This window comes from Hyperolius riggenbachi, chromosome 3 (genome assembly GCF_040937935.1).
Source record: "Hyperolius riggenbachi isolate aHypRig1 chromosome 3, aHypRig1.pri, whole genome shotgun sequence".
Lineage (NCBI taxonomy): Eukaryota > Metazoa > Chordata > Amphibia > Anura > Hyperoliidae > Hyperolius > Hyperolius riggenbachi.
In genome coordinates this window covers 470,568,186-470,582,545 of record NC_090648.1, presented here as the reverse complement: position 1 = coordinate 470,582,545, position 14,360 = coordinate 470,568,186, and the positions used below count along the sequence as shown (strand labels likewise).

The 14,360-nt window shown below is 45.6% G+C and overlaps 1 protein-coding gene across 2 annotated transcripts in view; it reads left to right on the top strand.

Moving 5' to 3' along the window:
* BCAT1 (branched chain amino acid transaminase 1) overlaps nucleotides 1-14,360 on the top strand; it is a 106,604-nt gene that overhangs the window by 59,691 nt on the left and 32,553 nt on the right. For both annotated transcript variants that reach the window (XM_068277996.1, XM_068277995.1), the window contains exons 3-4: nucleotides 5,417-5,617; nucleotides 12,647-12,757. In XM_068277996.1, the coding sequence (XP_068134097.1) occupies nucleotides 5,417-5,617; nucleotides 12,647-12,757 (312 nt within the window). The remainder of the gene's footprint in view (nucleotides 1-5,416; nucleotides 5,618-12,646; nucleotides 12,758-14,360) is intronic.

The following is a 14,360-nucleotide window of genomic DNA, read 5'->3' as shown; positions in this document are numbered from 1 at the left end:
GTTAGAAAGTAAAAGGTTTGGCAATTGGTCAGTCATATGGTAGCAATAAGCATATCCCCAATTAACATAGTCAGGCAGCACAAAGTAAAATATAAGCAGCATACTCACCCCTACAGCAAACACATAGAAGATATTAGTATATAGACAGCAAGGTTTCTCTTATGTTAATAGGATGGACCCCACAATGTAAATGCAGCGTTACTGCCACATATAAGCAACATGACCCCCACTAAACATTCTAGCATAAAAAGTTGTCATTTAAAAAAGACCAGTGAATGCCATAATACCATAAACACCAGAAACGTATGAGCTTCATAGGAGCTGCACAGCTTTTATTGACCATAGTTTTCAGATACACACAAGCAGAGTCTACCGTGACCTAGAAAGTACCTCTTTGGCTAGTAAGTGAATCAGAAATTCATATCCAATGATATGAAAAGAAAAGGTACCCATTCTATAGGGCAGTGATGGCTAACCTTGGCACTCCAGCTGTGACAAAACTACAAATCCCATCATGCCTCTGCCTCCCCGAGTTATGCTTAGAGCTGTCAGAGTATTGCAATGCCTCATGGGACTTGTAGTTCCACCACAGCTGGAGTGCCAAGGTTAGCCATCACTGCCATAGGGAAATCAATAATAAGGGCCATTGCACACCAAAGAGCGCTAGCGTAGAAGCAAACGCTGGCGCTTTTTGAAGTGATTTTTAAAGTTGATTCTAGGCACGTGCCTAGCGATTTTCTAAGCATGCCTAGCGATTTTTGTAGCGTTTTGGTGTAGCATGTTTTATTTTTTGTTACAGTAGAGCTGTAACTGAACAGCTTCTGTAACAAAAATGCTTGGAAATCGCTCTGATCTAGCGCTTTTCAGACCGAGTTTCCATTTTCCTATATTTAACATTGAGGCTGAATCGCCTCAGAAATCAGCAAAAATGATGCAGGACTCGCGTTTGCGTTTGGAAAAAAAAAGAACATCGCTCTGGTGTGCTCCATCCCATTCAAATACCTTAGCCAAGCGCTTTTCAAAACAATGGCGTTTTAAAAAGTGCTCAGAAGCGCTCTTGGTGTGCACCAGCCCTAAGAACTACGTCCAGATTTTCCAGTGAAGAAACGGTATATCTTTTATTAACAAACGCTTTCATTAAAAACAATAAAACCATTAAAACCTCACCCTAGTGTGAATGTGTAATTAAAACTGCCCAAATGTCACAGGTAATAGTATATCTGTGCAATAATAAGCAATGTATGTGTGTTACATTTGATAGAGCAGTTTTCAGCGTGATAAACAATACATTAATAGTAAATACAAGTCGGAGTTCCAATGCAAATAAGTATTCAACAAGAAAAAGTAAAAAGTGTCTAGTGCATACAATTCTATGAAAACTTGCCATGTAAGATAGTAACTATGTGAATGTGGATTATCGATCAGAGGCAAACATGTTGATCTAAATAGTAAGATATAAAGTGCTTGTTATAAGAAGGTGCTGCTGCAGAATCAATCACCCGCTAGATGAAAAAGCCACTTACCCAAGAGAGGAACCTGTAACGTGAGGGGAGACGGGGAGAAAGGCTCTGATCGATAATCCATGTGCACATAGTCACTATCTTACAGGGCAAGTTTTCATAGAATTGTATGCACTACTAGACACTTCTGCCAATGCAATGAATGTCTGCCGTGCATGGATAAAGATATATACCGTGTTTCCCTGAAAATAAGTCAGTGTCCTCAGCAGTTGGCTGAAGGTGTAATGGTTAAGGGCTCTGCCTCTGACACAGGAGACCAGGGTTCGAATCTCGGCTCTGCCTGTTCAGTAAGCCAGCACTAATTCAGTAGGAGACCTTTGGCAAGTCTCCCTTACACTGCTGCTGCCAATAGAGCGCGCCCTAGTGGCTGCTGCTCTGCTCTGGCGCTTTGAGTCCGCAAGGAGAAAAGCGCAATATAAATGTTATTTGTCTTGTCTTGTCTTGTCCTCTATTCATTTTTGCACCAAAAGATGTGCCAGGGCCTATTTTTAGGGGATGTCTTATATTTGTATGAACACACAGGTTCCTGTGCTGTGTGTCCTCCTGCCTTCCCCACTGTGCCGCCTCTTGCTCTGTTAGATCCACCTATTGTGCGACCGTGTCCCTCTTGTACCTTTAATTTCCTCCTCTCCCTCTATCCCCATGTCCTCCTCTATCCCCTGTCCTCCTGTGTCCTTTGATGTCTTCTGCTGTCTTCCATGTCCTCCAATATCCCCGTGCAATCTCTTCTCCCCCCAGCTCCATGCTGCTGCTTCAGCCTATGGGGAAGAAGTACGGCAACTTGTGTCTTTGGGCTCCAGTTATAACACACATTGCCATACTTTCTCCCCTTACTGCCCTTTAGGGCTTACTTTCGGGGTAGGGCTTATATTTTGAGCATGCTCGAAATCCTTGTTGGGGCTTACTTTCGGGGGTGTCTTAATTTTGGGGAAAAGGGTAAGATGCAAAAAAAAATAATGTAAAAATTGATTGCCAGGCAATAATAAAAAAGCTGAGTATTACAGTTCAATCTTCTGTACTCAATGACCCGTGGCGTTCATATGCGGGAATCTTTGCAAAAGTCCGCTCCTCCGTCCAGATTACTGAGGTGACTGTGAACCCACCGATGGTCAGAGAGGGGACCGCTTCTCCTGACACGCTGACCCAGCCGTGGTCTGAGAGTCAGGAGTGATAGCTCACAATTGGGTGCAATTCCCCGATGGCAGCAGGACCCGGAAGTCCTGTAGTGGCGTAATTTTTTTTCAGCCAAGAGAGCTGATGCGTTTCGGGAAGTACATACCTTCCTTTGTCGGGGTCAACTAAAGCCTAAAGCTCAGCAAGACAGCCAGGCAACTGGCATAGTATTCCTCTCACTTCAGTTTACCTCTAAAAATAAAGCTGCTGCGAGATTTGATTTATGCAATTTTAAACTAAATACATTTCTATAACAGCCTGCATTAATGTGGATTGATTTGCGCCTCCTTGACTAGCGCAGCCCTGCTGGACACATAGGGATGATCAAAGAGATGCAAATATATCCGAGTTCATGCAGGATTATGTCATTTTTTTATGCAAATATGAAATAAACCAATCAAAAAATAGTTACTTGTGCTGCTTCAATAAAGCAGTCCCCATATTTTTAAAGTCAGATATACATATCTGATTGTGACTGTATATATGATGTGTACACAGGAATCTCTTATATATACTAAATAAGAATAAAGCCTGATGTGTAGCCGTGTCACTAAGGGCTCGTTTCCACTATCGCGAATCTGCATGCGTCCAACGCATGCAGATTCGCACATGTAATGCAAGTGGATGGGCCTGTTTCCACTGTAGCGTTGTTGAGGTGCGTTTTTTTCAGCGGTAAAAAAACGCTCAAAAGAGCCAACGAATTCGCCTGCGAGTGGAATGCATGCGAATCGCCGCTAATGTATTTAATAGGAAATTCGCATGCGGCTATGGTATGCGAATTTTCATGCGAATTCGCATGCGAATTCGCATAGGCACCAATGTAATTCAAACAGGCAGTGACATGGTTAATTTCGCATATACCCTCACCTATGCGAATTCGCATGCGAATTCGCGGCAAAAACCGCGCAAAAATTCGCATCCGCATGCTAATTCATGGAATTTCAACAGTGGTGGAATCCAGGCGATTCTGCACCGCAATAGTGGAAACGAGCCCTAATAGAGATGGTCAGTGAGATGGAAATAATTCTGCGTTGATGCTGATTTATGCAAATGTACGCACTCTCTTTGCTCATAAAATCAAATAATTTGATATGTTGTTAAAATTTGGTTTGGTGACTATGGGCTCGATTCACAAAAGGGTTCTAACTCAGTTAGCAAGCCCAGAGCTTTTATTGATCGCGCGCAAAGTTTAGCGGTGCGCGTGAAACGTCGCACCAGATGCGACCATAACTTTGCACCGGGTTCTCCTAAAACGTCGCACTGTGTGCGACCAAAGTGCTCCCAAAACGTTGCATAGTGCGCCGTTTCGGTCGCACCCGGTGCAATGTTTTAGCGGCACTCGGGGTGACGTTATGGTCGTTTCACGCGCACCACGCAGCATATTAGCGTGCGCAAAGTCTCTTTAGGCGTGCTAAGGGGCTTTTCACAGGCATGCTAACACTTAGGACCCTTGTGTGAATCAAGCCCTGTGAATAAAAGGGTACCTGAGACAGATGAAAAGAAAAATGTTATACATACCTTGGGCTTCCTCCAGCCCCCTTCAGGCTAATCAGTCCCTCGCTGTCCTCCTCTGCCATCTGGATCTTCCGCTATGAGTCCCGGTAATTCAGCCAGTCAGTGCAGTCCAGCCGCATGCCGCTGCGCAGTGCTGCGCAGGTGTAGTACGCTCCCGGCAGTGGAGTGTGTGCATGCGCACTACGCCCGACTGGCTCAAGTACTTGGATCCATAGCAGAAGATGCAGGTGGCAGAGGAGGACAGCAAGGGACTGATTTGCCTGAAGGGGGCTGGAGGAAGCCCCAGGTATGTATAAAACTTTAATTTCATCCGTCTCAGGTTTACTTTGTTACACAGTAGTACTATACATATGCACTCCCCACAGAGCTGCAGAGAATCCACTGAGAATGTTGTGCACATTGAACACAGAGGTGTTGTCTATCACCCATAAACCTGGTTCAGATTGTACATGAAGAATGTGTAATAGAGGAAGAATCCCCTTATTCCCCTGCAGAGTACCTGCACATCACTCTTACATGTACCCACAGTTACATAGATGTTCTTTGTTCCTTTCTGTACCTTCTACAAGTACTCTTGCCAAGGACTAGCTTTAGTCTATGACTAAAAGTATAAGAGGCAGAAGATCTGCCGAATACACAGGTAACTGGTATTGTTTAAAAGTGAATAAATATGGCAGCCTCCATATCCCTCTCACTTCAGTTGTCTTTTAAAATTCCTAAGCGTTGGCAGTTAAGAGATGCATTTCATGTTACATACTTTCAGTCAACAATATGCAAATTAGAGGAGTCGGAGTTGGTGGATTTTTGTACCGACTCCACAGCCCTGGTTTGAAAATGGACCAATCAATTTAAACCTGTTTGAGACTTGATTGGTCTATTTTCAAGCTGTGTATATGTGCATAATCTTGCATAAACTCAGAAATATTTGCATTTCATTGATCAATCCGACAGGAGAACATGTCACTTACTGGTAGTTGTCAGCAGTTCAATGCTATCGCTGTAGCCCCTCCCCTTTCCTACCTGTGTTTTTGTTACATTGTATCACTGCTACTAGTTGAAAATTGAACTACAGACACCAGTAGAACAGTTCTAATAGCAGTAGAACCATAGCAAGGAACGGCTAGGCTTGCTTGGAGTTGTGGTAGACACATGTCTTATACCTACAGTACAGTGTTCTGTTTGTGATGGATTATATTTCTCTGTCTCAGGCTTCAGATATCACCATTGAACTCACCAAATCGCCCAAAGAGAAGCCGGACGTGAGCAAGGTAGCATTTGGTACGGTGTTCACCGATCACATGTTCATGGTGGAGTGGACAGCAGATAAAGGATGGCAAAAACCAGCGATCAAACCTTTCCAGAACATCTCCATGCACCCCGGCACCTCCGCCCTCCACTATGCCACCGAGGTGAGAAGTACAGCAACTCTGGTATAAAGAGGCACTGTAGTGACACATAGAATGCAGTCAATTACTTACAATACCCACTTTTACAGCAATCAGAATCAGAAAAGCTTCCTATGGGCTTGATTCACTAACCGGCGCTAAGCCCTATCACTTAGTGGGCACAAACCACGGCACTAAGTAGTTTGCGCCCACACATCACTGTCAGTCTTGCTCAGTGTGCGCGTAGCGCAGCTGGGCGATATTAGTGCGCGGTGCAATGATAACGTCGCACCCACTGCCCCTTAAACGACGAAAACGGTGCATCGGGTGCCCGCTGAAGCAGCGCATTAATGCGCCGACGTTTACGAGGCAGCGGGTGCGACGTTATTGTCGCACCGCGCACGCACTGAGAGGGTTATGCGCGAAGTAGCTCCGCGCAGCCGTTAGTGTGCGCAGAGCTACTTATGGGGCACTAAGAAGCTTTGTGAATCAAGCCCTATATGTACATATTGCTGTATATTGGTTTGTAGCCGTGCCCTCCCAGTTTTAGATATGCAGAATTCTCCTCCCCCTGCATTAGCTGCATGCTTGTTTCAGGTGTGTGATTCAGACACTGCTGCAGCCAAAGAGATCAGCAGGACAGCCAGGCAACTGGTATTCTTTAAAAGGAAATAAATATGGCAGCCTCCATCTCCCTTCACTTCAAGTGTCCTTTAAGACACAAAGAGTCTGCTCTTAAAGAAAACCTGTACTAAAAAAAACATCCCCTAGGGGGTACTCACCTCGGGAGGGGGAAGCCTCAGGGTCCCAATGAGGCTTCCCCCATCCCTATAGCTGCAGGCAGTCCAGCGCTGGCTCCCCTGAAGAGTCCCGCAATCCTCCGACAAGCCTGACAAGCGCTGATTTATTCACCTTGCCGGGATCCAGCGCAGGCTCTAGCGGCTCTTCCTTCGGGTAAGGCACAAATAACCAAACCCAATCGTATCCGCTCTACTGCGCGGCCGCAAAAGGACTCACGCCTGCGAATTAGGGCGGATCGATCGGGTTCGGCTATTTCCACCTTAAGCCAAAGGGAGATTGGCTAGTACACCTGCGCTGGATCCCGGAAGGTAAATATTTACATCGCCCCACTTCAGGGGGCTGCAGCTGGACAATGGAGGGACAGAGAAGAACGGGGGAAGCCTCGTTAGGATCCAGAGGCATCCCTCTCACGAGGTAAGTACCCCCCAGGTGACTTTCTTCATTACAGGTTTTCTTTAAAGGAAACACCAGGGAATATAAACTCATCCAGATTTACTTACCTGTGCCTTCCTCCAGCCCCTGCAAGCTTATGTGTCCCTCACCTCAGCTCCACTGTCAGCAGGTCAACCGGGGTTCCCTCCGTAGCAGCCCTCGACCTGGTGAGGTAGGCGGTTACTGCGTGTGTGCGAGTGCGCAAGAGTGCCGCTCCCGTTTACGCTCCCGCTCCCGTTCTGCGCAGTCACAGTACTTCAAATCCTGCACTGCTATAGCCACTGATTGCATAGCGGCCTATAGCGGCGCCCACATTGACAGGCACCATTGTTACCTGCTTGGGAAGAGACACCTAGCTGATTTATCTATGCAGCCTCCACCAAACACTGAAATGTCAGCTCCAGAGGTGGAGGAAACATGTCAGAGAGTTAATCCACTGCAGTTCCATCCTATTTAGTTCCTGTTTATTTTTAGCAGTAAGCCTCTGCCTGATCTGCTGCTGTGATATAACCCTTCCAGCAGGGATTTCTGAGCAGGAGAATTTGGGTCCTCATGTGTTAGAAGTGATGTGAGGCACAGTCACAGTAATCATTCAGAGCTGCTCCATGCTGAGAGATTATGAAAGCCGGCATTACTCCTCGCTAGTGTTGGTCATGTCTAGGAGAACTTATGGACAAGCATGTCATTTGTTTTGCTCAGCTGATTGATTTGCAAAGCTCTGATTTGCTCACATCCTGATTTATCACATGACCATGACTAGCAAATCAGAGGCTTACATTTCTATCACCTGACCAAACTGATCACATGCTTCTCCATGAATTCTCCTAGACATGACCATCACTACGTCGGCTGTATTGCCGATCCTCTGTCTCCAATAGAGTCACTGAAGAACCAGTATGCAGGTCAGATGAGCTTCCCTATTCACTACTAAAGCCTGGTACACACTTTCAATAATAATTGGCCAATCACTGACCAATTTTACCACCTCCATGTAGTAGGAGGGTTTAGCTACACAATCTGCTCATAGTATTCACTATCGGTTGACCCTCCTACTATATGGAGGTGGTAAAATTGGTCAGTGATTGGCCAATTATTATTGAAAGTGTGTACTGGGTTTTAAGCCTGGTAAACACATCCAATGTGGATTGGCCGATGTCTGACCAATTTTACTACTTTCATGTATTATGAGGGCCAACAGATTCTTAATACTATGAACAGGTTGTATAGGTAAGCCTTCATACTATATGGAAGTGGTAAAATTGGCCAGTCATAATTTAATGTGTATACCATGCTTTCTTACAGACATAGGGCTCGATTCACTAAAGCGTGATAACTCAGTTATCACGTGTAAAGGCTTTGCACGTGCAAACGCGCGTGTAAAGGATTTGTACGTGCAACGTATCATTATCACGTGCAACGTATCATTATCACGTGCAACGTATCATTATCACGTGCTAAGTATCATTATCATGTGCAACGTATCATTATCACGTGCTAAGTATCATTATCACGTGCAACGTATCATTATGACGTGCTAAGCATCATTATCACATGCTAAGTATCATTATCACGTGCAACATATCATTATCACGTGCTAAGTATCATTATCACGTGCAATGTATCATTATCATGTGCTAAGTATCATTATCACATGCAACGTATCATTATCACGTTCTAAGTATCATTATCACGTTCTAAGTATCATTATCACGTGCAACGTATCATTATCACGTGCTAAGTATCGTCATCACGTGCTAAGTATCGTTATCACGTGCTAAGTATCGTTATCATGTGCTAGGTATCGTTATCACGTGCTAAGTATCGTTATCACGTGCTAAGTATAATTATCACGTGCAATGTATCATTATCACGTGCAACGTATCATTATCACGTGCAACGTATCGTTATCACGTGCTAAGTATCGTTATCACGTGCTAAGTATCATTATCACGTGAAGTCACTGCAGATCACGCAAACGGAATTTAGATCATGAATTATTACTGTATACAGTACATAAAGCGACGCGCGTTAAAACTTAACACGCGAACAGTGGAAACTGTTCACGCGCACAATGCTTTACACGCGCATTTGCACGTGCAAAGCCTTTACACGTGATAACTGAGTGATCACGCTTTAGTGAATCAAGCCCATTGTGCACGTGAACAGTTTCCACCATTCGCGTGTTAAGTTTTATCGTGCGGTACACTTCACGCGCTAAGTGCGGAATGCCATTGAAAACTACGGCGCTTCGCCCAATCAGAAGATAGAGTTTGGTAATTAAATCAGCAATGGTGCTTACATTAACATGTGCGTTAAAGTAATACGGTGCGCGCAAAGTTTAACTCGCGTGTACTGTATACAGTAATAATTCATGACCTGCATTCCGTTCGCCTGATCTGCAGTGACTTCACGTGATAATGATACTTAGCACGTGATAATGATACTTAGCACGTGATAATGATACCTAGCACATGATAATGATACTTAGCACGTGATAATAATACTTAGCCCGTGATAATGATAAGTTGCACGTAATAATGATACTTAGCACGTGATAATGATACTTAGCCCGTGATAATGATACTTAGCACATGATATCACGTGCAAAGCGGCTTATCACTGTCGTGCTAAGTGTTAGCATGCTTTAGTGAACCGAGCCCCTAGAATCTCAGAATGGGTACACACATCCAATTCAGATTGGCCAAGGATTGACCAATTTTATCATGTATGAGGGCCAACCGATTTTAAATACTATAAACAGATTGTGTAGGTAAGCGCTCTCTCCGGTGCTAAAATTGGCCAATCAGCCAATCAAAATTGGATCTGTGTATGTATATTAAGATTACAAACACTACGCTGCCTCACAGTCCACTTAGATGAATAGGGTCCTTGGCCACCTGACCACCAAGTTTAGATCAAGTCCAGTCTTCTCATCCAGTAACCTCAAACAAAAAAGAAAACAACCCTCATCGCATAGACTATCAGTTCAAATCCAAATCTTCCACCAGATATGGCCCGTGCAGTATTTTAAATGGTAACACCGTCTCTTTGTGCTCCACCACCCACAGGGACCGCTCTCACCTTGGGCTATGGCTGCCTAGACCCCACACACAGCTAGCATAGCATGAAGGTTCCAAACTCTCGATCATCCACTTCCTTGTATCCTCCAGAAGTACTCACAGGCAAATTATAAAAATGCAATAACTTTATATGTTATGGAGGGAGACCACTACCAACAGTATTATCACTGTGCTAGTTTTATTAGGGACCACCACTTGTACACACAGGGCCCCCCGTGGGGGGGACCGCCGCCGCCGAGCTGGAGGGGTAGCGGGCAGGGCGGGGGTATTGGGCCTAGCGGCAGGGAGGGGGGTCGGACACCCCCCCCCCTCCCTCGCCTGGGTCCCCCGTCCTCCGCTCCCCTCCAGCCTTAAATAGATAAGAAGCGCAACTCGTAAGAGGCAGTGGGCGGGGAGGACTCACCTCTTCCTCGCTCGATCCAGCGTGCGCTCCACTGACGTCCCTTCCTGCAGCGCCGTCCAATTACAATACAGTGGGTGGCGTTGCAGGAAGTGACGTCAGTGGAGCGCACGCTGGATCGAGGAAGAGGTGAGTCCTCCCCGCCCACTGCCTCTTACGAGTTGCGCTTCTTATCTATTTAAGGCTGGAGGGGAGCGGAGGACGGGGGACCTAGGCGAGGGAGGGGGGGGGTCCGACCCCCCTCCCCGCCGCTAGGCCCAATACCCCCGTCCTGCCCGCTACCCCTCCAGCTGGGCGGCCGGCTCCCCGCACCCACCGATGGGCGGATGCCGCCCCTAGAAATTTGCCGCCTGAGGCAAAAGTTTCACCCCGCCTCATGAGCGGGCCGGCCCTGTGTACACACTGTGGCCCGCCACCTTCAGGGACCTTGCTCACCTTGTATACCGGCTGCCCCAATCACAGACAGCTTCTTAGCATATGTGTGTACAGTATTTCAGTGATCCTCCTCACTGCCTCCTCATTAGTATTCACTCCCTCCACGCCATCCAGCAAACAAATACAGCCCACTGCAACTAGATAAAGCTTCTATAGCATAAAACCCTTTTATTTAAGACCAATATGTAAAATATGTATATTACCTATACGTGTTAGAGATCTAACAACACTATTACCTTAAACTGCATTATAGTAAAACAACCACAAGATGTCACTGTGTGTAAAATGCAATGGTAATCTAAATGGGATCGTTATTTCCTGTATTCACTCTGCTGTTCCTCTCTGTTCTAAGTAAACTGGATTTTATGATGGTGGTGTATAATCTAGGCTGACCAGGCGTCCTCTTTTGCCCGGACAGGTCCACTTTTTCTGACCTGTCCAGCCCGTCCTCCAGGGTTTTTGAAATGTCCGGGTGAAGAGAGCCGAACACCAGTGAGCCGAGCAATTAGCCACTTCATTGCGGCTCTTTAGTGAGCCGGACTGCCCATCACTAACCTAACCACTATTCTTGGCTAGAGACGAGTCTCTGCCAGAGAGGCTCTGGCAGGCTGCTCCTCTGGCTGCTTCTGTGAGTCATGAGTCGACTCATGAATCAAAGATTAGTGGCCTACAATCTTTGACTCATGAGTCGACTCAAGGGAGCAGCCAGAGGAGCAGCCTGCCAGAGACTCTCTGCAGCACGTGGAACCAGAGAGAGGCTGAGGGCGGAGGCAGAGAAAATCAGCGTGGAGGGAGACAGGAAGTGGGAAAACTCGGAGGAGCAGAGCAGGGTTGTCTATGGAGGGGTGAGTGCGAGATGAGCTCAGAACATCCTCTCTGCCCTAAAAGATAGACAACAGCATGATAACCGTTATTAATTAAAGTGGACCTGAACTCAGAACATGCTTTCTGCTCTAAAAGATCCACAACTACACAACAGCATAATGCCCTTTATTAAAGTGGACCTGAACTCAGAACATGCTTTCTGCTCTAAAAGATACCTCTGCCAGAGGTAACGGTTCGTGCAGTTATGTGTTGGAGGAAACTGTTGTTGCATTTCATTCCTCAGAGTTAAAGGTTGCTGGCTGCATTTATCATTTTGACAGTCATTGTTGACTGATTGCATTTTGTGGTCTGCCGGCCCTCCACCATGTGGTCTGGAAAAAAAACAGCCCCCCATGCCCGCGAAGTTGGACAGCACACTGCTAAGGTCTTGTGGTCTTGTATATTTAGCCCCACCCATGACCACGCCCACATGCTGATGTGATCGTCCTCTTTTGGAAATCAAAATATGGTCACCCTAGTATAATCTATCTTTGCATGTTTTTCTTCAGTAAAGAATTCTAACTTGTTATGCTGGGTGCCTATCTGCGTGTACAATACACTCTGCTCCATCAGTACTGAGTATCTGCCCTGCTTAAAACTTGGTGTATTAATACTAATGCTGTACTATGGTCTGTGTACTTGTCAAACACTAAAGAGTCCACAAACTTTCCATGTATTGATTTTACTCTCAGATTCCTCCTCCAGCTGCTGCAGCTGCCTGTTTTGAGTTCCAGGTATTTTGTAGGGTTAAACAGTGAGAAGCTAATAATTACGGCTTGCTTGTAAGTTTATGCAGCTTGGAATTTGGCTATCATATGCACCCATCGGCGATAGTGATAGCCAATCGGCTAGTATTACCTCAAAGTGCTAGCCAAACTACTAAGTACGATCTGGCTCCCACCTCCCCACCTCAGAGCTGTGTAATTGCAATTTTTCATTGTGGTCTATTGAGCGCTTGCCAAAGCCAGCATTCAAATCAACTGATCTGCACTTTTCTGCTGTATGATAAATAATGAGTCTTGTCTTGTCTCCTTTTTGCAGCTTTTCGAGGGGTTGAAGGCCTATCGCGGGGTGGATGGTAAAATCCGTCTGTTCCGACCTCAGTTGAATATGGCACGAATGCAGCGATCCGCCAAGAGGGTGACTTTGCCGGTGCGTGGGAATAAAACAGCTTTTTACACAACATACCTGTTTTATGATATTGTTATGAAGGACACCAGAGCTGTCATGTGGCATGAGAAAGACTTGTGAAATGAGAACTATCACTGCTGTGTGAATTATGCCAGAGTGTCAAAGGACATTGTTATTTCACATCCTGGAGACAAAGAGGGTTATTGTTATACCAACAAAGACCTGGCTGAACACCAAGCACAGATTATTTTACATTTTATAGGTAACAGGGATTTTTTTTTTTTACATCTAGGGTGTGCTGTAGTAAACTGGCATAACTGACTGCTGATTGTATTTTTAAAGGACAACTGAAGTGAGAGTGATATGGAGGCTGCCATATTTAATTCCTATTAAAAAAAACACCAGTTGCCTGGCAGTCCTGCTGGTCATTCTGGCCTCAATAGTGTCTAAATCGCACACCTGAAACAAGCATGCAGCTAATCCAGTCAGATTTTTGTCAGAAACACCTGATCTCCTGCATGCTGGTTCAGGAATATGGCTAAGAATATTAGAGGCACAGCATCAGCAGAACAGCCAGGCAACCGTATTGTTTAACCACTTGAGGACTGCAGTATTGAACCCCCCTAAAGACCAGGCCATTTTTTGAGAAATTGGCCACTGCAGCTTTAAGGCCAAGCTGCAGGGCCACACGACACAACACACTAGTGATCCCCCCCCCTTTTCTCCCCACCAACAGAGCTCTCTGTTGGTGGGGTCTGATCGCTCCCCAGATGTTTGTTTATTTGTTTGTTTGTTTATTTTTAGGTTAGGCAATGTAAATTGGAAAAAACAAGCAGATACTCACCTAAAAGGACAGGGAAGGCTCTGGGTCCTATAGAGCAGAGCTCCCCAACCCGGTCCACAAGGCCCACCAACAGTGCATGTTTTGCAGAAAACCACAAACATCCACAGGTGAGGTAATTAGCGTCTCAGCAGAGCTGATTAACTACCTGTGTGTATTTCCACAAAACATGCACTGTTGGTGGGCCTTGTTCTAAAATCGCAATCGCCCATGCCAGCATTTTGCAATTTTGCGCGTGATTATTTTTAGCGCCTCCTGGCGCTTACCTGCGTGTTGCGATTTATTGTAAAGCACTTTTCTAAGCGCTTTTGCGGAGCGATTTGTTTTTTCACTTCATGATGCAAGCCAGGAAGGGAACTCTTTCACCCGGAAAATAATAAATACAATGTATTTACTCATGAAAGCGCTGGGAAAATCCTTATACAAGCGCTTTTTTCAAGCGTTTTGCGATTTCCCTATCCTTTCCATTGAGGCAGATCACCCCAAAAATGGTACCTGCAGCGCTTTGGTGAGCGGATCGGATTCAAACTGTTCTGATGTGACCACTCTCATAGGGAATCATTGCACAATAGCTTTTAAGGCGATTTTGAAAAGCGCTTAAAAAAGCCAAAAGCGCCCTTAGTGTGAACAAGCCATTAGTGGGCATTGAGGACAGGGTTATGGAACACTGCATAGAGCCTTCCCATTCTTTCACGGTCCCCTTGTTCCAGCGCTGTCAGCGCTTTTCTAATCTGCCACCGCAGGATGCTTTGGAAGTCTTCGGGAGCCAGAGTGTTCCCAAAA